This window comes from Lissotriton helveticus, chromosome 5_1 (assembly GCF_964261635.1).
Source record: "Lissotriton helveticus chromosome 5_1, aLisHel1.1, whole genome shotgun sequence".
Lineage (NCBI taxonomy): Eukaryota > Metazoa > Chordata > Amphibia > Caudata > Salamandridae > Lissotriton > Lissotriton helveticus.
Genome location: NC_136065.1, coordinates 277,656,086 through 277,679,599, shown reverse-complemented (window position 1 = coordinate 277,679,599; position 23,514 = coordinate 277,656,086). Strand labels below are relative to the sequence as shown.

Below are 23,514 nucleotides of genomic sequence, written 5' to 3'. Positions count from 1 at the left end.
TTGCATGTCAGTGATATTTATCACTAATGACATGCAAAGTGGGCGTGCCAAGATGTTAGCGACTGGAAACAGTCGCTAACATCGCTATCTCCTATTACCAACTTTTGGAGATATTCGCGCTAAGCGCGAATATCTCCAAAAGCTAACACCTGCCCTGAGCAGTTCTTAGCCATGTTATCCAATGGGAGGTGGATAACATGGCTAAGAGCATTAGCTCTGTAATGCATGAATATCGCTGACTTTTCAGCGATATTCATGCATTGCGGCCGTTTTTTATCGCATTTGCGATAAACCTTGGTAATACCAAGGTTTATCTGCGATAAAAATCGCCGCAGCTCAGCGGTAAATTTTTGTCTCTAACCAAGCAATAGCGATAATTAGCGCTATTGCTTGGTAATATGCCCCTTAGAGACAAGCTAATGAATAAGTTCTACTACTGATAGCTATGTGATGCTAGCAGCTATATGTTTGTGTGTCATTATTTCCTCTCTTGTCTATATTTGTCCTCTAGAGCGGTGCTCCGTTTACCTGCGCTATAGCCAGGTGAGGTGGAGCTTTTCTCTCCTACCACTTAGGTAAGTGAGCGTACACACGTGGTGTATTCGAGACCTATATGAGTATCTATCGACTGAAGATGTACATATTTTGTCTCTCAATATGACGATTGCTTCTAAGATATTTCAACATAGCGATCTAACCATGACTATGTGTTGTGTGTTTTTCTTTCTATGTATTTGTCTTTGTACCTTTTTAGGAGAAGGATGATATAACTAATATTCAGGTAATCTCTTACCTTTTTCTACTATAAGTAGCAGTAGCGTTAAATGGTCCTGAAGAAGCAGTAGGATACCAGCTGGATCCATTTAATCTGCAGAAACATGTCGACCTTTCATTCTCTGTAGTGGTTATTTGTTGATGCCACTTCGCACCCTTTTTTATTAATTTGGGAGTAAAGGAGGGCATATTAAAGTTTCTCTCCCCTTTACTATCCAATTTTATAATTTCTAGTAATTCACTTGTTTACTCACATTTTTTCACATATTTGAGCACTGCTTTTTAGTCAGACACCCCACATGATACCTAAGTCACTGGGCCCCACAGGCAAGGTCAGGCTTTAAGATCTGTCAGTCAAGCTGTGGGCATTCCACTCTACCTTGATGGTATAAAAGATCCCAGATGATGTAGGGCGGATTCGGTGTGGTGACTGATGGGAATCTGTTCTCATAGGATGGATACCCTAAGCGTGACTGTACTAGCACACATTATTAGTTGAATATATTCTGTCCCCTCCTTGACTTTTACATAGTTAGATATTTCTCTGACTTCTTGCTACTTAGTGTTGGTTTCATTTACAATATTTTGGTAGCATCACTTAATCCTTCCACTTACAGTAACTCAGAGCCCATTATTCTCCTTTTGAAAGGTTTCTATAACAGAATCCTGTTAAATATAGGTTTGCACTTCATGACTTATTGCCAGCCATGCAGAGGTAGTCAGACAGAATAAACAAATTTCAGGGCGAAGCATACCTGCATTATTAATTATGCGTGCGAAACAGAATGAATGGAGCTGGTGCAGTTAGCTGAATTTCAATGTAACAATTCGTGGCTCGCTGCTAAGAAGATGGTTCCATGTTTTAGCCACATGGGCTGTTTAAAAATCTTGCTATTCACAATGCCAGCCTTGCTCGCAGTACTCTTGGCGTTGTTGCAAACCATTAAATACTTGATTAATGTTACTCCTTTGAGTTCTAATCAAATTAAAGTTCAAGACAGTTGAAAAGAGCACAAGAGCAAGTCGGGGAAAACCACAATGTTTTTCAGAGGTTACGAGGTAGTGATGAAATAAAAATGTTTCCATGAATTGTTCCATGTAAGTTAGCATTAGTGGCACCATTTTATGTTTAGTCGCTATTTTGACTCATGCTCTTAACTGCTTCTTGTCTCCTTGAAACCATGGGTTGTGGAAAGTTTGATTTCTCCAAGGTTGGGCCTTGCTTTGCTAATGAATACACTGTTCTTATTAGGAAAATACCTTTCCCACTAGATAGAGGCCTTCTCCCACAAGTCTAGAGGTAGGCACAGACAGAAATACCTTCAGATAGAGACAGGGTGAGCCCGGGCTCAGAATCGAAACTCATCGTACTGTACTTCTTTGTCTAGCTGCACCTGCTTAGAAAATTCCATTATGGGTGTGCCTTCCTTGGTTCTGAAATGACATAATATATCTTTATGTTTGCTGAAGTCAGTCCTCTCTGCAGCACCCCTAAGCGACTGGGCAGACAGGGCTCCACTCGAGTGTACCTGAATAAATATATATTTGGTTTGTATTCTCTACTGTCTGGCCGACTCTTCATTTGGTATGGAAGGCTGAGAGGTGGTTGTGAGAGGCCCAGGTGACCCTAAACGGGCAACACTTTCTTCAGTGGCACGTGAAGGTCTTTCCTAGAAAAACATGGCAATGCCTGCCCAGCGTCAAGCTCGGTGTTTGCCCATCATCAAACACCATTCCAAGGCAAGCGCAATCCCCAAAAGACTAATGGGCCTAACCCAAGGGAAGCTGAGGTACAAACCACTTCTGGGGGAAAAGATCACCAGTAAGTGATATCGGCCCCAACCCAGTACTGAAAGGTTATGGACGAAAATATAGGGTCCTCATAACTTCTCAGGTTGTGAGTTTGAGATCATAGTTGTGCTGTGTGACCTTCCTCCAGCTCTTCGTTCCTGCCCAGAACTAGATTCTGAGAAGATCTGTCGAATCGCCTTCTTGATCAAGGTTACTTGCACAAGTGACAATATTCCTGTCTTATCATTGCCTCTCTCGAGGGCCTCACATACCTTGACTTCGAACCTCCACCCATGGGACCTGCTTTAAGCGGGCTTGATGGCACCAAGACCGAAGACTGTGCCAAAGACACGGAGTCCAGTCCCTCAGTCATCCCACCACTGAGCTAGACCACTAGACAGCCAGGGGAGGGATCCTGCTCTTTCTATCTGTGGATGCCTTCGCTGCTGAGTGCAGCTGGAGGCTGGTAGACAACCAGTGGGTACCCCTGCTGGGTCCTCCTTTGGATGCTCCCGCCTCCTTCATCTTCAGGGGACTGCCATCTTTTTACTTCTTCATGCTCCTTTATTTAAATCAAGGCCCACCTCTTCTAGATACTGTTGTATTGTTGGAAATAAGGCCCATCCCCTTTCTATGCTGCCTTCTATTGCAACAAAAATTAAAGTAGGACTCCTTCTGGGGGTGCAACCATTGGGATAAAAGCATCTGTTTAGGGCATAGGTCTTCAAAGTGGGGGAGGTGCCCTCTACCTCATCATTTCAGCTTCCATTGTAGTTTTTCACATTAAATGTATATTTCCTTATGTGTTTCGTGCCATATATCCAATGGTGCTCTCTGATTTGAGTAATCAAGCAGACCAGCCAATCAGCATGTGGGACCGTTAGCACTGACGTTCCACCAATCAAAAGGACAGCAGCACAGATGCAGGAAGTGCCGCATATTTTGGCGCATAAAGCTTGTGAATGCTTTTGCTTTGGCTGGCAGATCAGCACTTCTTCACTGCTGCCTTTACCTTTGTCATTGCTGCCTCTGCTTCCTGGTTGCTGCACTTCGCTTCTTAGTTGCTGTCTTCTCCCTCAAAGTTACCCTGGATTGTGCTTTAACGTCGTCCCTTCTGTTTATCACTGTCTCACTGCGCAAAAGTTTCCATTGGATGCAGCCTGCCACTGACGTTCCCCATCTGTGTCTTCAGAGCACTAAAGATTCGAATCATTGGCAGGTAAGCGCCAATAGCATTTTTTAAAGGTCTTCCTTCTTTCCTTCCACTACTAGTAGGAATGTTTGAGGTTTAGAGTAGGCCCTCATACCAGCTCCCCCAGCAACAGTTATACTGTCCAGCTTGCCCGAAGTCAGCTACCCTCTGCTGCTTGTCTACCTGCTGCCCTCTATTTGTGCCTCCTCTGCTCATTTCTTGCTCTGTTTTGCATTTCCTGCTAATTTTTCTGCCCTCTGTTTTGCCTTCTTCTGCTCTGCTTTGCCTATTTCTGCTCACTTTTCTGTCCGAATGAGGTCGCACACTGCTCGTCCCATCAGCGTGTGACCCCGAAGCATGATGGTCGATGTAGTCGGTATCAGCGGGTGCGCTTCTACCCGAGTGTTGAGTCTTGAGGGTATTCACTGGTGTGCTTGCCATCCCTGGACACGTGTTTCGCGTTCATTAACGCTCATCAGCAGGGATTAGGCGTGTGCACAGGGTTGCTGCGTGGGCTGCCGAAAATATTCGTAGGTCCAGATACCTCTTAAGGCGCGCAGGTGCGTTATCTCGAGGTCGTCACCTCCACCGGCTCACTTTTCTGCCCTCCTTTTGCCTTTTCTGCTTGTTTTCTACCCTGTGGCCATTTCTGCTTGTTATTCTACCCTCTGCTTTGCCCTCTTCTGCTCTTTTTTGGCTTTATCTGCTCATTTTCTGCCCTCTGTTGTGCCTTTTCTGCACAACACCCAATACAGCGTTGGAAAGGGCAGTTGCAGCAGTAGGACATAAGCTATGCAGACGCCCACCATATACATTTAAAAGGTAAAAGAACCGTGCCAGCAAAGTAGTCCCTTGTGGGCTTGTCTGCGTTGTGCTGTGGGCGTGTACTGGGTGCGTGACAAACGCTGGGGGCGTGTGGTACGTTCCGCCCTTCATGCCATGTCTCATATCGTGTGCTGTGGGCGTGTGCTGGGGGCGTGGGCGGGGGCGGGGCGCGGGATTACGGAAAAAAAAAGCGAGCGTTGTGCCCAATATTTCATTGTTTTTTCTTCCCAGGTTCTGTACATTCCAGCTCCGGGTATCCACCCTGCTCCCTTTAAATACCCCTGCACCCCATAATCATAACCCACCCTTACTCCTTAAAACACCACAACACCCTTAAACACTAACCCATCTTAACCCTATAGATATACCCTGTACCCCAAAACCCAAACATATCCCTAAACCCTAAAAATACCCCTGTACCCCAAAACTCAAACCTAGCCCTGAACCCTATAAATACCCCTGTACCTCAAAACCCAAACCTACCCCTGAACCCTAAAAACACCCCTGTACCCCAAAACCCAAACCTAGCCCTAAACCCTAAAAATACCCCTGTACCCCAAAACCCAAACCTACCCCTGTACCCCAAATCCCAAACCTAGCCCTGAACCCTTAAAATACCCATGTACCCCAAAACCCAAACCTACCCCTGAACCCTAAAAATACCCCTGTACCCCAAAACCCAAACCTAGCCCTGAACCATAAAAATAACCCTGTACCCCAAATCCAAACCTACCCCTGAACCCTAAAATACCCCTGTATCCCAAAACCCAAACCTAGCCCTGAACCCTAAAAATACCCCTGTACCCCAAAACCCAAACCTACCCCTGAACCCTAAAAATACCCCTATACCCCAAAACCCAAACCTAGCCCTGAACCCTAAAAATATCCCTGTACCCCAAAACCCATACCTATCCCTAAACCCTAAAACTACCCCTGTACCCCATAACCCAAAACTATATCTGAACCCTTAAAATACCCAAACACCCCAAAACATATACCTCAGTACCCCAAAACATATACCCCTATACCCATACTTACCTCATCCAAACCTTAAAAAAAACATGCTTTTACCATTCATGCATTTACAACGAATTTTGTTGTAAATGTATGCGTGGTAAAAGCATCTAAAATGTAATGCCATGCGTTATAATGGCATTGCGGAGTCATGGTACTTTCGTAATGAAAATATGCGGAGTGATGGTATGCGGAAAGAAAGTTGCGGAATTATGGGTGTTTACCCTCCCCCGGTAAGTACATTGGTGGCACGGCGGCCCACATCTCCAGCAACCTACTCATATTTTTTCACCACCGATTTTAAAAATGCACAGGTCTCTCTTATTGATGGCCAGCACCGACATACACTTTTAGACACACCTCCCGCCAAAAGTTCTAGAATTGTGAATTTTAGAGCTGGGGAGCTACGTTCGAATCTCGGCATCAGCTCAACATCCTGTGATTCCAGGCAAATTGCGTTGTCTCCCCGTGCCTACCACAAATGAATGTGTTCTTCTGTAATGTAAATTGTGTTCACGCCATGTTGTCGAGTTTGCGCTATATAATATTGCAAGGAAAAATAAAGTAGGGAAACTCGAGTTCACACACTACTGAACGCGCACTCTTAAGTGCATCAACAGTGCACTGTGAATCGGAGCGTTTCACAGGCCTGTAACAGATAAGAAATGCTATCAAAACGAAATCCTACAAAACAATATACTACTGGCCAGCAGCAATTCATACCCGGACAACGTCGGGACGGGCTGCTAGTATTATATACAACGAGCCATAGTTTCTGCTTATTTATCTTATGCAACAAACAACCATTGACAAAGCCAATAGTACTGACTTGTTGTTAGGGCACGAGTCCTAAAAAAAGAAGGGGGGGCGCTGTCACCGGAAGTGACGTCACGACAGGAAGTGACGTCACGAAAGGTGGCTTGCACCATCGGGCTCATTACCTCCCCTCACTCACCCCTTAGATGCGATTGCATCTGCGGAGCCAGCGCGTATGCAGCGTCCTGCCTCTTAAACTGCCTGATACAGAAACGGAAAAAAAAACTAATTTACGGATTCTCCCTGCTGAAGAAAAGGGTGCTCTGCTTGAACCAAAGACCTAATTTCTCTGAACAACTCATTCCAGAACGTTTACTTTTTATTATGTCAAAGAACAAAGGTATGAAGGAGTCGGTGTTTTTTTCAGAGGTACAGCAGTGAACCCGCGAGATCATGTTTTTTCGGTTCCGTTGGAAATGTAGGTTTGGTCTGCGGTTGAGGTGCAGGGGGGGACGGCGTCCACCCGGTAAAATAAGTGGGGGGATGCCGTCCACCCGCGTGGTACCCCGACTCGAGCCCTGCTTGTTGTAGGTATGATGCTACTTGTTGTATCATATATCTGGATGCAATGACAGAAACAGCAAAATACAAGTCGGCCAGCACACTATGCTAAGCACAGATTTTTAGCTTATGTGTTTTAAGCCACTCCCTTAATTACATTGGCCACGTCCTTGGAGAGACCCCCCAGTTTGTTCATCTCACTTAAAGCTCTGCTCTTAAGATTGTTTATCCTCCATTGATTTCAATTGACTCACCAGACATTCTCTTAAATAGCGATCTTCAGCCTCATTCACCAGACCTGGGGTTGTCAGGTCGGCTTGTCATTTTGCAATGTCAGAGTGCCCTCTAGTGACAACTTTGTGTAGTTACAGGCTTACTATATTGCGAATCCAGGAAGCCTTCGCCAAACTTTTGCTTCCTTTCACGCGGTTTGGGCGCCTCTCGTAGGAACTCCACAGAACCACGATTTCTACCCTCGTACGAGCCACGTGATTGGGCATCATTCCTCCTCAGATCACATGACGGCCCCGCCCTTCACTGTCACGTGAAATTTGGAGTTCAGTGAAAGCAACAGTTGAGCCATGGAGCTGCCGGCGGTGAACCTGAAGGTAAAGGAGTGAGTGTGACTGAAGGGACCACCTGGCGCAAGGGTCGGGATATAAGAGGGCGCGGGGGAGAAGCGATACGGTGACTTCCGGAGTGGCGAGACTTGCAAGCAGTCACGGCGGGAGAAAGTGGGGGATACCAGTGGGTGTAAGAAAATGGGAGCCTAGCTAGCTGTACCCGAGTGGCCCGGGAGACCTTGCACTGTCTGTGGAGCGATGAGTGCAGATGACTTGGGAAGATGCAGGGCAGGTTGACAGCGTCGGCTTCCTGCACCTCCTCCAAGCATTCTTTTTAAAGTTTGCAGCAAGCAGTTAAAGGTTCAAAAAGTGCCCTCCGGTGGCATTTTTTTCCCACTGGTACCCAATGCCGCTTCTCACACTGCCCACTGGTGTCATTGGCCGCATTTGCCAGTGCCCACCAGGGTCAGTTTTTACACTGCCCTACGGTGCTACTGACAGATTCTCATGGTGCCTAGCGGTGTCAGCCTCTCGACCTGCCCTGTGGTGCTATGACCGCATCTCATGGTGCCTAGCGGTGTCAGCCACTCGACCTGCCCTGTGGTGCTATGACCGCATCTCATGATGCCTAGCGGTGTCAGCCTCTCGTACTGCCCTCTGGTGCTATGACAGCATCTCATGGTGCCTAGCGGTGTCAGCCTCTCGACCTGCCCTCTGGTGCTATGACAGCATCTCATGGTGCCTAGCGGTGTCAGCCTCTCGACCTGCCCTCTGGTGCTATGACAGCATCTCATGGTGCCTAGCGGTGTCAGCCACTCGACCTGCCCTGTGGTGCTATGACCGCATCTCATGATGCCTAGCGGTGTCAGCCTCTCGTACTGCCCTCTGGTGCTATGACAGCATCTCATGGTGCCTAGCGGTGTCAGCCTCTCGACCTGCCCTCTGGTGCTATGACAGCATCTCATGGTGCCTAGCGGTGTCAGCCTCTCGACCTGCCCTCTGGTGCTATGACAGCATCTCATGGTGCCTAGCGGTGTCAGCCTCTCGACCTGCCCTGTGGTGCTATGACCGCATCTCATGGTGCCTAGCGGTGTCAGCCTCTCGACCTGCCCTCTGGTGCTATGACAGCATCTCATGGTGCCTAGCGGTGTCAGCCTCTCGACCTGCCCTCTGGTGCTATGACCGCATCTCATAGTGCCCTCTGGTGCTATGACAGCATCTCATAGTGCCTAGCTGTGTCAGCCTCTCGACCTGCCCTGTGGTGCTATGACCGCATCTCATGGTGCCTAGCGGTGTCAGCCTCTCGACCTGCCCTCTGGTGCTATGACAGCATCTCATGGTGCCTAGCGGTGTCAGCCTCTCGACCTGCCCTCTGGTGCTATGACAGCATCTCATGTGCCTAGCGGTGTCAGCCTCTCGACCTGCCCTCTGGTGCTATGACAGCATCTCATGGTGCCTAGCGGTGTCAGCCTCTCGACCTGCCCTCTGGTGCTATGACCGCATCTCATGGTGCCTAGCGGTGTCAGCCTCTCGACCTGCCCTGTGGTGCTATGACCGCATCTCATGGTGCCTAGCGGTGTCAGCCTCTCGACCTGCCCTCTGGTGCTACGTCAGCATCTCATGATGCCTAGCGGTGTCAGCCTCTCGACCTGCCCTCTGGTGCTATGACAGCATCTCATGGTGCCTAGCGGTGTCAGCCTCTCGACCTGCCCTCTGGTGCTATGACCGCATCTCATGGTGCCTAGCGGTGTTAGCCTCTCGACCTGCCCTGTGGTGCTACGACCGCATCTCATGGTGCCTAGCGGTGTCAGCCTCTCGACCTGCCCTCTGGTGCTACGTCAGCATCTCATGATGCCTAGCGGTGTCAGCCTCTCGACCTGCCCTCTGGTGCTATGACCGCATCTCATGGTGCCTAGCGGTGTCAGCCTCTCGTACTGCCCTCTGGTGCTATGACAGCATCTCATGTGCCTAGCGGTGTCAGCCTCTCGACCTGCCCTCTGGTGCTATGACCGCATCTCATGATGCCTAGCGGTGTCAGCCTCTCGACCTGCCCTCTGGTGCTATGACCGCATCTCATGGTGCCTAGCGGTGTCAGCCTCTCGACCTGCCCTCTGGTGCTATGACCGCATCTCATGGTGCCTAGCGGTGTCAGCCTCTCGACCTGCCCTGTGGTGCTATGACCGCATCTCATGGTGCCTAGCGGTGTCAGCCTCTCGACCTGCCCTCTGGTGCTATGACAGCATCTCATGGTGCCTAGCGGTGTCAGCCTCTCGACCTGCCCTCTGGTGCTATGACAGCATCTCATGGTGCCTAGCGGTGTCAGCCTCTCGACCTGCCCTCTGGTGCTATGACCGCATCTCATGGTGCCTAGCGGTGTCAGCCTCTCGACCTGCCCTCTGGTGCTACGACAGCATCTCATGATGCCTAGCGGTGTCAGCCTCTCGTACTGCCCTCTGGTGCTACGACAGCATCTCATGATGCCTAGCGGTGTCAGCCTCTCGACCTGCCCTCTGGTGCTATGACCGCATCTCATGGTGCCTAGCGGTGTCAGCCTCTCGTACTGCCCTCTGGTGCTATGACCGCATCTCATGGTGCCTAGCGGTGTCAGCCTCTCGACCTGCCCTCTGGTGCTATGACCGCATCTCATGGTGCCTAGCGGTGTCAGCCTCTCGACCTGCCCTCTGGTGCTATGACCGCATCTCATGGTGCCTAGCGGTGTCAGCCTCTCGACCTGCCCTCTGGTGCTATGACCGCATCTCATGGTGCCTAGCGGTGTCAGCCTCTCGACCTGCCCTCTGGTGCTATGACAGCATCTCATGGTGCCTAGCGGTGTCAGCCTCTAATACTTTCCTCTGGTGCCACTTCAGCATCCCTTACTGCCCTCTGGTGCCATTTCAAACATCTCACACTGCTCTCTGGTGCTATGACAGCATCTCATAGTGCCCACCAGTGTCAGCTTCGTGACCTGCTCGCTGGCACCAGCATTTCTTCCTGCCCACTTGCTTCAAATACTGCCTGCCGTGGTCTGGCAACGCTCACAGTGCTAGCTCCTTGCACTGCCCAAAAGTGTGATAGTCGTGGATGTTCGCTCACCAGTGTGTCCGCTGCTGCTACCCAGTTCAGTCTCTCATGCTGATGATGCTGTGCACCAGTGCAAGCGTATCGCGCGGCTCACATTTCCACAAGTGTGTGATACTGCATCCCGCGTAAACATCTTAGATCGCATCAGCTTCACGAGTCGCCTGCTTCCCACGTGCCCCACAGGTTGCCCATCTGTGCCACCGCTTTGCCGTGGGTGTGCTTGGTGTTTTTCACCAGTGTTCTTATCCTGCCCATGAAGGCTAATGTTGTACTATGCTCTCATCATTTAGCATCACACTTTCTCAGGAAGAGGACTACAGACCCCGTGCCCAGTCAATGCATGACCTCTTCTCTGAGACTGCAGCAGCACTGACAGGTGGCACATTGTGAGTGACCATAGTGAAATACGTGTGTCGGATTATCACAGATCAACCTATTTAGCAAAACAATGTGGTCTGGCCACTGGTGAGATAGCTTAGGGCAGAGGCGCCACTGGTGTAGTGGGGTGGAATTAACACATGTGTGGCTACGGGCCTGCTTTTAAACCTAGTCTTTGTTCCCCTTGGCGTGTGTAACTGTGGGTCTCCATACCCGCTAAGGCTGGGGACCTCGGGTTAGGGAGATCCCCGGTTACAGGCCCCTTCAGTCAGATTTGATCGAGTGCTGCAGCTGTACCTGGACTGCTTCCATTGCGTTCGGAATATGCTTTTTGAGAAGGGGCAACAAAACTTGTAAACATACTTGACACCCGGATGCACAGCGGTTCCTAAAGACCCCATTGGGAAGTGGGAGGGAAGTCTGCAGAGACAGGTGTGTTGGACCACAAACTTGCTGTCCGTGGGGTAAGTTCGGGAATTGTTTAAAGGTACGAGTTTTTTCTTTAAGTCGCAGACCAGTCTTGGAGGGCGCTTTGAGCATTAAATTGAGTGCTCTTGGATGCACTGTGAGCTGTTCGCCGGGTGCTTTTTCACATCTCCCCACCATCAGATGCCTCCACACTCCCGCGAAATGTCTCTTGCTGTGGAGAATCCCTCCCCCTCCAGCACATAGTACTCTCTGCTGCCCTTCATGGGAGGGTGTTCAGGAGATGAACTCACCCCCTGCTCTACGGGGTTTGTCTCCACCTCCGATCTCCCCCTCCCCTCCTGATATGTTCTCGGCGCAGTTCATCATGTGAGGGTCCCGGGCTCCTCCAGTGATAGAGCCCTCTTTCATCCCAAGTGCCTCACATGATATTGGGCCTCACGATGAGAGACTGCCGCTGCTTTTTCTTGTTTATTTTTATCTAGATTTATGCCCTTCTTAACTGCCCCCGACACCTTTCAAACACCTCCCCATCCCCCCCCACACACACACACACACACACACTTCACGAGCTGTTTATCATTCCTGCTTCTGTGTGACTGTGCTTTGTGGCCACGCTTCCAGGACGTTGCACAAACACAGGCTTCACTGTTTCGTAACAGGCCGCTTCCTCCATCCTAACCCTGCTTTCCGGACGCAATCAGTAATTAAAATGCGTGGAGCCCCGGTTTAGAAAACAAGCATTTGCAGTGCAACGGTCTCGCCTTTGCAAAAGTTAGAGCTATTGGCATTGTAAATGACAACATTTTTATGTATGTGTTGGTTTTGAACACAGATAAATAAATGGCATTGTCAGTTACAATGGCAATAGCTTAATCTCTCGCAAATGCGAGACCTATTGCATTTGCACACACACACACACACACACACACAGCCACATACACACACACATACACACACACACACACACACACACACACACAGAGCCACACACACACACACACACAGAGCCACATACACACACACACACACACACAGAGCCACATACACACACACACACAGAGCCACATACACACACACACACAGAGCCACATACACACACACACACAGAGCCACATACACACACACAGAGCCACATACACACACACAGAGCCACATACACACACACAGAGCCACATACACACACACAGAGCCACACATACACACACAGAGCCACACATACACACACAGAGCCACACATACACACACAGAGCCACACATACACACCCAGAGCCACACATACACACCCAGAGCCACACACACAGACAGAGCCACACCCACAGACCAACACCCACACACACACACACAGCCACACAGAGCCACACACACACACGCACACACACACACACACAGCCGCACAGACCCAGAGCCACACACAGACCCAGAGCCCCAGAGCATAATTCCAAGTTCCAAGAGCCAATGTAGTTTAAAAATTACTTGTGAAGAAGCATCCGTGGCACCGTGGAGGCACTGATCGTTTATTGCTACCCTGCGCCTGGGGGTCCATCACTGGGTGCTGAGGTAAACACCCTGCGCCACTAGGCTGCCAGAGACCTAAAAAAAGCCACACTACTCCCAGGCCCGACCTTCCTGTCACACACTGAAAACATTTTAAAGCATTTTAGCAGATTATGTCACAAAGAGGTGTGCGGGGGGGTGGGGGGTGGGGGGGGAGACAATATTTTGGGTAAATGAGTGCTCGGCTTAAAAGGGAATGAAGAACCCTTGACCGTAGATTGGTCATGACCTATATCGGTAAATTTATGAAGCGGATAGATGTGGCCTGTAGGTAACTCCATGTCACTGAAATACATGTTTAATGAACGGAGTGCATTCTAGGGTGGTAGTCTTCATTGGGGTATAAATAAACTTGGAAACATACCGAATATTGTCAGAGCATACAGGAAGCAGTCACCAAGGCAAAATAAAGAAACTTCAACAGGTAAAGGCATCTCAAGGGCAGCTTAGCAGAAAACCCCACTTCTCCCAGGCCCGTCCCTCCTCTCCTCTCATGCAATGAACGAGCACCAGCACTGCGCCCCCCACCAAGCCCCACTCACCGGAGCTCTCCGGCATCCCTCGACGACTGGACACGCACAGCTCGCACCGCGGCTGCGGGAGCCCTGCCTCTGGGATTCCTGAAAGCTTTGTTGGGGCAAGGTGGTGGGGTTCAGGTAGGAGACATCAAGGGCAGCAGGGAGGCAGGAGAGTGAGGGATGCTCGGGGTTCAGGTAGGAGGCATTAAGGGCAGGAGGGAGGCAGGGGAGTGAGGGATGCACGGGGTTCAGCTAGGAGGCCTCAAGGGCAGTAGCTCTCTCGTAATAAACACCTGAAGCTGCCTTCACTTCTGCACTCCTTCCAAATGACATTTAGTTGGGTTATGCGTATTTTCAGCGCCATGACCTACTCTACCTCCGGGTGCTGAAACATTCTTTTGAATTCTGAAAGGAATACAACATAATTATCCATTAACTGCGCCAAAATGCTTCTGTCCAAAATGGCTTCCAGGGAGCTTGCATTGATTTCTCTCTACCAAGAAAGTAAACGTTTGTGGTGCATTGATTTCATCTACTAAAGCAAGCAGGAGTACGTGGTGAATTAATTTGCTCCAACCAAGCACGCAAGAGTTTGTGGTGAATTAATTTGCTCTAACCAAGCACGCAAGAGTTTGTGGTGAATTAATTTGCCCTAACCAAACAAGCAGGAGTTTGTGGTGCATTCATTTGCTCTAACAAAGCATTCAAGAGTTTGTGGTGAATTAATTTGCTTTAACCAAACAAGTAGGAGTTTGTGCTGCATTAATTTGCTCTAACCAAGAAAGCAAGTTTGAAGTGCATTTAATGTTCCAAGCACACCTCAATCAGGGGACTTGGCCGAGCGCCAACCTGCTCGCCAAGTGGGTGGATGTCAAGAAAGAGCTTCTCTGTGCGCTTTCTCATCTCTCTCTCAGTGGTACTTCTGGGCGCTAAACCAACACACAGAAATAAACACAAAACCCCTCTTGGCGGTGGTAATAGCAACCAATAATAGCAGAGACGTCCAAGGCCATGATATTTGAATATTATCTGTAATCCCGTTGCAAGGGAGCCGAGGATTTGAACGAGACCCCCCCCCCCTCCCCGTCCTTCTGTTCCCCGTCTCATCACTGCTGCTGGAACAAGGAATTTATTTTTCTTTGCGGTTTAATTAGTTTGACTGAACTTGCATGTTTTCGCTTCCTCTAAAGGGCACGGCGACAATGAAGGGGAGGAAATGACAACTGTTTAAATAAATGCTTTTTTTTGAGACGAGAGTATTGGATTTCTCTCCAGTGGGGAACAGTTTTGAGTGACAGCCCCACTTAACTGATGAATCCCCAAAAGCATATCTTGTTATTGGCTGCAGGACCCTCAAAATCATGCTCAAAACAGAGCAGGTTTTACAGCGAGGTAGCAGGCACAGAAGAGACAGGCGGTGTTGCATACATCCGGGGCTTTGGAGTTATGCGGTAGGGGGCGGGGAAGACTATGCTGCTAAATTGACTAAATTACGCAGCAAGCCTAGGTACATCATGACGCGTGACCAAGCCCATTTTCTACAGCCCGTTTTACAGATGTTACCACCGTCTGGACAAAGAAGTTTCTCTTTTAGCTCCATCCCTTTCAGACTGGACGCTCGACTTCCTGCTGGGGTGAAAGGTTCCTTATCTTCTTTATGGGGCCATCTGGACCCATAAAGAAGATAAGAAACCTTTTACTTCAGCAGTAAGTCAAGGAACCCAATCTGAAAAGGACGGGGCTTAAAGAGAAAGAAATACGTCATGGCGACCTCTTCTCCAATGGCTGGCCACCGTTTAGGAGGACAGCCAATTGAGAAGAGGGGCGGGGCTTAACCCTCGCTATTGAAACTGACTCTAAAACATAACATCTCGACCGCGCATGTGCGCAGTACGCCACGCGAGACCTTAAAACTATAGTTTAGAGAACTACTGGAGTAAAGCGGGGACAGTACCAGTAACATGAAGGTGGTGCAAAATGTGTTTAAGGGCCCCGGCGACTCACATATGCCACAGATATTCATGCCACGGGGTTCTCTGAAGCCTGTATCATGACCTCACAGTCCAGACAATAGACAGTCGGTGTTTTTTCACTGTTCCCGATAAGTTTCGGGAGAGAGGGTGCAGAGTGACCAGGTCAGTTTTAAAGAGCAAATGACCACTTTATTAGTACAGGTATGCTGCTAAGTTTTGTATAAGTTGCAACATATGTCAAACCATCCCACCTCAATAATATAATGTTCAAACAAACTCCCTCTCACCATTAAGCCTCCGTCCCAACATGGTCCAAGACCTCTATATTTTATAGTGACTCAATTAATCAGTAACTTTTTTGATTCAACAAAGTTAGGAGCACGTCACTCAGGATCAGCTCTATTCAAATAAATGTTTTCTCATTCTTCATAACAACAAAATGTGAAACACGGGCAACAGCAACACAAAATATCCAGCCTTGAGAATTATTTAATAAACCAAGGTCCGCATATTAATCATTTTAAACATTAATTTGAGTTTTTTATATAGCAAAAGTTACCCCAATGGAGCGTGCAGATAGAAAAAGAAGTAGAAAAAGTATTTGCAATTTGAGAAGGAAAGGAATTCACAGAAAAATATTGTGACAAAATATTCATTAATCATTGACTAAACAACAGACGATAAATCAATTGACCGTACTGTTCAACCTGGCCAAGGTGAAACACCTTTATTTTGAGTTTTAATAAATGTTCATGACTCCTCAGTGTCAAAAATGTCCACACATCAATATACAGAAACACAAAAAGGGGGGTCCAGGTTTTTTAAATAGATACGTCGACGTTTCGACTCGTCTTTGCGGCCTGACGGTTATTTAAGCCTGAGCCATGCGAGTCTTCTTCAGGACGAAAGGAAGGGTAACTTGGGATCATTGATGACCCTACAAAACAAGGAATAATATTTCTAGAAACTGCTGCCACAGAATTTTAATCAAGGTAAGACCAAACTGATTCTAGTTAGCTTACCCTTGCAAAAACGATGGGGGTGGTGCTTATTTCCACATTCCCAGGGCTTATTCTTTAGTCCTATAACAATAAATATTAAAAACATGTAGAAAAATAATTGCTCCCAAACACAGAATTGATAAAATTGGGAACTACAAAAAATATTTACCAATTCGTCGATCCGTGAAGAATTGATAGTGGACGTAGAATAGCGTGCAGTAGCGAAAAGACAGGGGGAAGTACTGCAAAGAAAATTATATCTGTCAGTGCCTCCATATGCACGTAATACTTCTATTAGTGTATGGCGTTACAGGAATTGGAGATATACCTTGGTTCAATCAGGACTCAATCTTCAAAAATTATTCGGTATATTTGAAGAGACCACTGGTTCTGACTCTGGGCCACTCTATATTGTAGAATCCTACAAAGATAATACAGAGAAGAGAGAGAACCTGTATTATATCCTCCTCCTCTGTTTGTGCAGTGTCCACGTTATCCCAACAACATTAAATAGTACCTGTATTCAAATTTTAATTCGGATGTGTTTCCTCCTTATTCTGTATACACCAACCTAAGTGTGGACCATCTGTTCCAAATATTTACTCTAAAATTAACAAAACAGCATTTTAATCAGTGTCTGCTCGTCCAGACTCCTAGTATGAGCCTGTTTTTCAAACCGGAGCAATAACGCTTACCTAATATCAGCGTTCAGCTCCCCAAACAACGTCTCAGTGTCGGCATAAACCTAAACGGGGAAGCCACCTCAATTCCCTCTCGATTATGTATCCACCAAACAAAGTCTTTTCTCTCTGTCCCACATGATTAATCTAAAAATAATAATAACAAAACGACATTTAACTTAGTGTCTATTTTCACAATCTCATAATACGAATGTGATTCTCACAATGGAAGAGGGGCAGGGGGTGGGCAAGTAACACTTACCGAGTATCACTCAGTTGTCCAAAATGTCTGTTTCGGTGTACACCTCACACTGAAACCCTCTCGATTGCCTCTTGACTTCCGCATTGGCGACAATGGAAATCAACAAGAGACTGGTGTTCCCACTAATTGGTTTTCTCGATAAAAACTAAGTAAATGCGCCCAAATTATTGGTGAGAAGGGACGCTTGAGCACCCATTAAACGATTCGTTAATGGGAACTCGAATACATAATAAGTGAGAATTTAATGAATTGTATCAAAGTTCCAAGTACGCCATCTTGACTTCCGCATTAGCGTTAATGAACACCAACAAGGGACTGGTGTTCCCACTGATTAGTATGCTCGAACAAACTAAGTATATGCGCCCGAAATTATTGATGGCAAGGGACGCTTGTGGAGTCATTAAACGATTCGTTAATAGGAACCTGGATGCATATTAAGGGAAATACATTTTTTTTAGTAGTGCTGGTATCGAAGTTCCGAGTACGCCATCTTGGAACAGGATTTTTTAGTAAAACTAATGTGATTGCAGGCGCCGATATCCAGTATTTAGGTGTAGAATGTAGTGTATTGAATCGCCTAACTAAATTATTATTGCAAAAGGAGCACAATATTTTTTTTTGAAATAGCAGATCAGTTTTTTGATTCAGTCCCACAAGTTCCTCTATTATTCATAGCTCATATTAGTCCAATGTCCACATTATAAATATCTCTTTGATATGAACATATTGATGACATTATAGAACCGATTTATGTTTCTGACTTGTAGGATCATTCAAGTCAGAAACATAAATCAGTTCTATAATGTCATCAATATCCTGATGCAATATGGCGCCTGCAATCACGTTAGTTTTACTAAAAAATCCCGTTCCAAGATGGCGTACTCGGACCTTCGATACCAGCACTACTAAAAAAAATTATTTCCCTTAATATGCATCCAGGTTCCTATTAACGAATCGTTTAATTACTCCACAAGCGTCCCTTGCCATCAATAATTTCGGGCGCATATACTTAGTTTGTTTGTCGAGCATACTAATCAGTGGGAACACCAGTCCCTTGTTGGTGTCTATTAACGCTAATGCGGAAGTCAAGATGGCGTACTCGGAACTTCGATACAATTCATTAAATTCTCACTTATTATGTATTCGAGTTCCCATTAACGAATCGTTTAATGGGTGCTCAAGCGTCCCTTCTCATCAATAATTTGGGCGCATTTACTTATTTTTTTTTTCGAGAAAACCAATTAGTGGGAACACCAGTCTCTTGTTGATTTCCATTGCCGCCAATGCGGAAGTCAAGAGGCAATCGAGAGGGTTTCAGTGTGAGGTGTACACAGACACTGAGACATTTTGGACAACTGAGTGATACTCTGTAAGTGTTACTTGCCCACCCCCTGCCCCTCTTCCATTGTGAGAATCACATTCGTATTATGAGATTGTGAAAATAGACACTAAGTAAAATGCTGTTTTGTTATTATTATTTTTAGATTAATCATGTGGGACAGAGTGAAAAGACTTTGTTTGGTGGATACATAATCGAGAGGGAATTGAGGTGGCTTCCCCGTTTAGGTTTATGCCGACACTGAGACGTTGTTTGGGGAGCTGAACGCTGATATTAGGGAAGCGTTATTGCTCCTTTTTGAAAAATAGGCTCATACTAGGAGTCTGGACGAGCAGACACTGATTAAAATGCCGTTTCGTTAATTTTAGAGTAAATTTTTGGAACGGATGGTCCACACTTCGGTTGGTGTATACAGAATAAGGAGGAAACGCATCCGAATTGAAATTTGAATACAGGTACTATTTAATGTTGTTGGGATAATGTGGACACTGCACAAACAGAGGAGGATGATATAATACAGGTTCTCTCTCTTCTCTGTATTATCTTTGTAGGATTCTACAATATAGAGTGGCCCAGAGTCAGAACCAGTGGTCTCTTCAAATATACCGAATAATTTTTGAAGATTGAGTCCTGATTGAACCAAGGTATATCTCCAATTCCTGTAACGCCATACACTAATAGAAGTATTACGTGCATATGGAGGCACTGACAGATATAATTTTCTTTGCAGTACTTCCCCCTGTCTTTTCGCTACTGCACGCTATTCGACGTCCACTATCAATTCTTCACGGAGTGACGAATTGGTAAATATTTTTTGTAGTTCCCAATTTTATCAATTCTGTGTTTGGGAGCAATTACTTTTCTACATGTTTTTAATATTTATTGTTATAGGACTAAAGAATAAGCCCAGGGAATGTGGAAATAAGCACCACCCCCATCGTTTTTGCAAGGGTAAGCTAACTAGAATCAGTTTGGTCTTACCTTCATTAAAATTCTGTGGCAGCAGTTTCTAGAAATATTATTCCTTGTTTTGTAGGGTCATCAATGATCCCAAGTTACCGCCCTGATTGACGGGATCGAGGTAGGGGAAACATGGCGGCCGCAGGCTAGAGCGGCGCGCACGCTCCTGAGAACAGCCGATCCGGAACCTACACTGCTACCGCTACAACTGTGATGTGAGCGGGGGAAAGTGAAGAATCGGCTTCTCTTGAAGTCCTGCATTGACCCGGCATTTTTCCCGCAGCTTTCAGTAGCTTTCTATGACATTTCTGACATTGTGATCGTGCTCGGAGGTCGGAGCACGGAGAAGAGCGGAGCCCTTCGTGTTTACCGCCTTTCATTTGTGGATATGTCCGCCGGTAGGGCTTACATTGAGAACCTTGAAGCCGTATATTGACCCGGCATTTTTTCCTGGCTTTCCGTTTTTGGGTTTGTGTTTGTGGATGTGTCCACCGGCAGTGATTGCTCTGCCGATCTCCGCCTCTCGTTTGTGTTGGGGGCGGGCAGCAGAAGAGATTAGACGCGGCCGGGTGGCTGCGGCACGGAGAGTACACACGGTGGCGGAGTGTGGCGGGGGGGGGGCAGGAAGTACCAGAGCGAAGTGATTGAAAGAAAGGGGACACACAAGACGGCCCACAAGGCAGTAGACGCTGAGAGAGCTGTGGGAGTTGAGAGAGAGCTGGCCGAGCTGGAGGATCAAGGTGACATCAACGCTCGTTCAAGTAAGGTGGGATTAATTGATGCAAGGGGGCTTGTAAATAGTGACTGCAACGAGGATTCAACCAGGGAGTCATAAGTGAGAATAACAAGGAGCAAGGCTAGAACTTTAGAAAACGAACTACAGGGCCCAGGGTGCACTTGGGGGGAGGTTCACAGGAAAGCACAGGAGCTAAAAAAAAATCTGAATTAGTGATAGACACGAGTAAAAAGCAGCAAAGAAACAAGAATAAACCCAAGAGCAAAAGCTCAAAAGCCCCAGGTGACATAACTCCATCACTGCGCTCTTATTTCAGAGCTCTACCCCAAGTTTTGCAGATTACGCAGGATATGGCAGCAGCTGCTATGGATAGCAACACGCAACTGCAGAGCAAACCTGACTCACTATCAACCGGGGCTGCAGTCGCTATGTCACCACATGAGGGGGACGGGACCGAAGCTCCAGCCACTTTACTCACACCTATGGTCTCTAAAACCTCTACAGAGAAGGGTACTCACAGTGCAGTATCTCTAGAGGAAGCGTCCCTGGATGCATCAGTTGGAAGGGAGGCTGAACAAAACACAGCTCTAGATTTTGGTAAATCGCTCGAGGCTATAGTCTCCTCCATCGCAACAATGCGAGAAGAGATCAGACAGGAATTTGTAGTCTCTAAATTAAATCAAAATGAAATAAGAGCAACTTGTGAGGAACTAGGACATAAGGTTGATGGCCTTTCTGTAAGGACTGAGACTCTAGAAAGCTCTGTAGGTCTTCTAACCACTAATCTGGAGTGCGCCAGGTCAAAAATACATAACCTCCAAAGAGATGGCGAAAATATGAAAGAGCGAATAGAAGTGTTGGAAAACTTTTCTAGACGCAATAACATCCGACTTCTAAAGATTCCGGAGGGGAAAGAAAGTGGAGATCTCAAGGGATATATAATAAAACTAATAAAAGAAGCACTCCATTTGGAGGAAACGGCTGAAGAACTCAACAAAGACATCCAGCGGATACATAGAGATCCGTTTCGCATGAACCCAGCAAGGACTAAACCTAGGAAAGTGCTAATTAATTTCCTGACGTATGCTCTTAAAGAGAAAATACTAAGTTTAGCCCTGAAAGCTGGTACAATAAAAGGTCCTGACTTTTCTTTTGAGATCCGCTCTGACGTCTCAAAAACCACATTGGACAGACAGTGGGAATTGGGTCAGCGTATGGATAAATTTAGATCATACGGGGCTACGGTGCAGATGAGATTCCCTGCATTCCTTCGCATTATGTATAATAATAAGATGCATAATGTTTGTACCATACAGGATGCAGATGAGCTGTTAGATTCCATCCGAGATCATGCTCAAGCTCAAGCCCATGACCAGGCTCACTCTCACAAGATTTAGAAATCAAAGTAAGTTAGATATCAGTGCAGACCTAGATCCTCAGGTCTTCCAGAATTAGATTGTAGAACCTAAAAACAAGGGATATATATAAGCAAAAGAAAAAGGAAATGATCACATAGGTGGAACCGATAACCCAAAAAGGGAAAAAAAACACACACATAATAAATATAGATATATATTGGAAATACACTGGGAGACCATGCATAGGGAAAAAAAAGGGGGGGGATCGAATAAAGAAGAAACAGCTCCTAAAAAAATAAATAATAATAATAACACATAACTCCCGCCTACGATTATCTCAACACAGCGCAACAAGTCAGCTACTTGTGGTCTCATCTCTTTTTTACCCGCTCATAGACTAACATATTCTTTGTTCAAGACTAGGTAGCAGTAGTGGCTCATGGATGGGCTGTAGATGGGCGTTAACCTGGCTAAAGATCAAGCCAGAGTAAATAAGGGGGGGGGTTTCCCGGGGTAAGGGTAGGGGGGGGAGGTGGTAGATTAGCAAAAAAAAATCCTCATCTGTGCTCCTGTTCTGTTGTTTTAGCTATCCAATCTTTACAATTTTTACAAAAACAGGTTTTTTCCATGCCAGGGCTAAGAAATTTCCACATAAATAGCAAAAGAGAAAGGGTGATAGGGATAGAAGCTATAATATGACATGCACTAAATTTTTGTCCTGGAACGTGAATGGTCTGCGCGTGAGAGGAAGACGTGAGCGCATACTACAATACTTGAGAGACTCACGGGCGCAGGTCATAGCGTTGCAGGAAACACACCTTCTCAGAACAGAGGCAAACACTATACTAAAAAAACATAGGTGGATTGATACATTTTGTACCACAGATCATAAAGCTAATATAAGAGGGGTAGTGTTCATTTTTAAAAAATCTGCAAAAGCAGAAATACTAGATTGCAGGGAAGACCAAACAGGGAGATGGCTAATAGTAAGAGTTTCGCTTGATGGTCAGATTAGAATTTTGGTGGGCTATTATGGCCCAAACTCGGACGATCCATCACATCTAGACGCAATAAGGACCCAACTAATAACAGTGCAGGAGCCAATAATCTGGATGGGAGATTTTAACATTGTTCTTGATCCCAAATTGGATAAATCAACAAGGTCTAAAACTACTGGCTCTATTAAATCTAGAGAAACACTTAAAGCAATAATGACATACGTGGGTCTGGCAGATTTTTGGAGAGAAAGAGTGGGTAATAAGATGGGGGTGTCTTATAGGAACAGCCGGTTTAAACATAAATCCAGAATAGACTATGCCTTCTTTAGTTACTGTCTAAAAGACACTCTCGAATCAATAGATTATTTACCATCACATCTATCAGACCATTCGGCGCTAGAGTTTACTCTTAAGTCTGACACCACTGTCAAACACCCTTCATGGTCTTTTGACAGGACACTCCTGCTCGAGGAAGAGGTCAACTTCCTAGTAAAAGAATCTATAACCTTCTTTGAAATAAATAGAAACTCTGCAACCCCAACAGTCGTTTGGGAGACATTCAAAGCTTTTTTTAAGAGGGCAAATTACTAATAGAGCCTCCTATAGGCGGAAGATATATTTTGACAAGATAAACAGATTAGAACAAGATATGAAAACTTTAGAGTCAAAAATGGTCTCGCCTTCAATAACGGCTGAAGAGCAAGAAAAACTGGCTGAATTGAAAGCTGAATTAGAGAACACTTTGCAGGGGAGAATAAATAAGAGGTGGGA

General features: G+C 46.5%; 1 protein-coding gene across 2 annotated transcripts in view; it reads left to right on the top strand.

Annotated features, from left to right (window-relative positions):
• The first annotated feature begins 7,365 nt into the window (after positions 1-7,365).
• Positions 7,366-23,514, top strand: part of AGTRAP (angiotensin II receptor associated protein) — a 108,626-nt gene continuing 92,477 nt past the window's right edge. The window contains exon 1 of one of the 2 annotated variants that reach the window (XR_013594723.1): positions 7,366-7,521. Coding sequence is in view for 1 of the 2 variants with exons in the window: in XM_078642212.1 (XP_078498338.1) it covers positions 7,495-7,521 (27 nt within the window). In the remaining variant the exon portion in view is untranslated. The remainder of the gene's footprint in view (positions 7,522-23,514) is intronic. The other variant, XM_078642212.1, reaches the window with a different exon arrangement.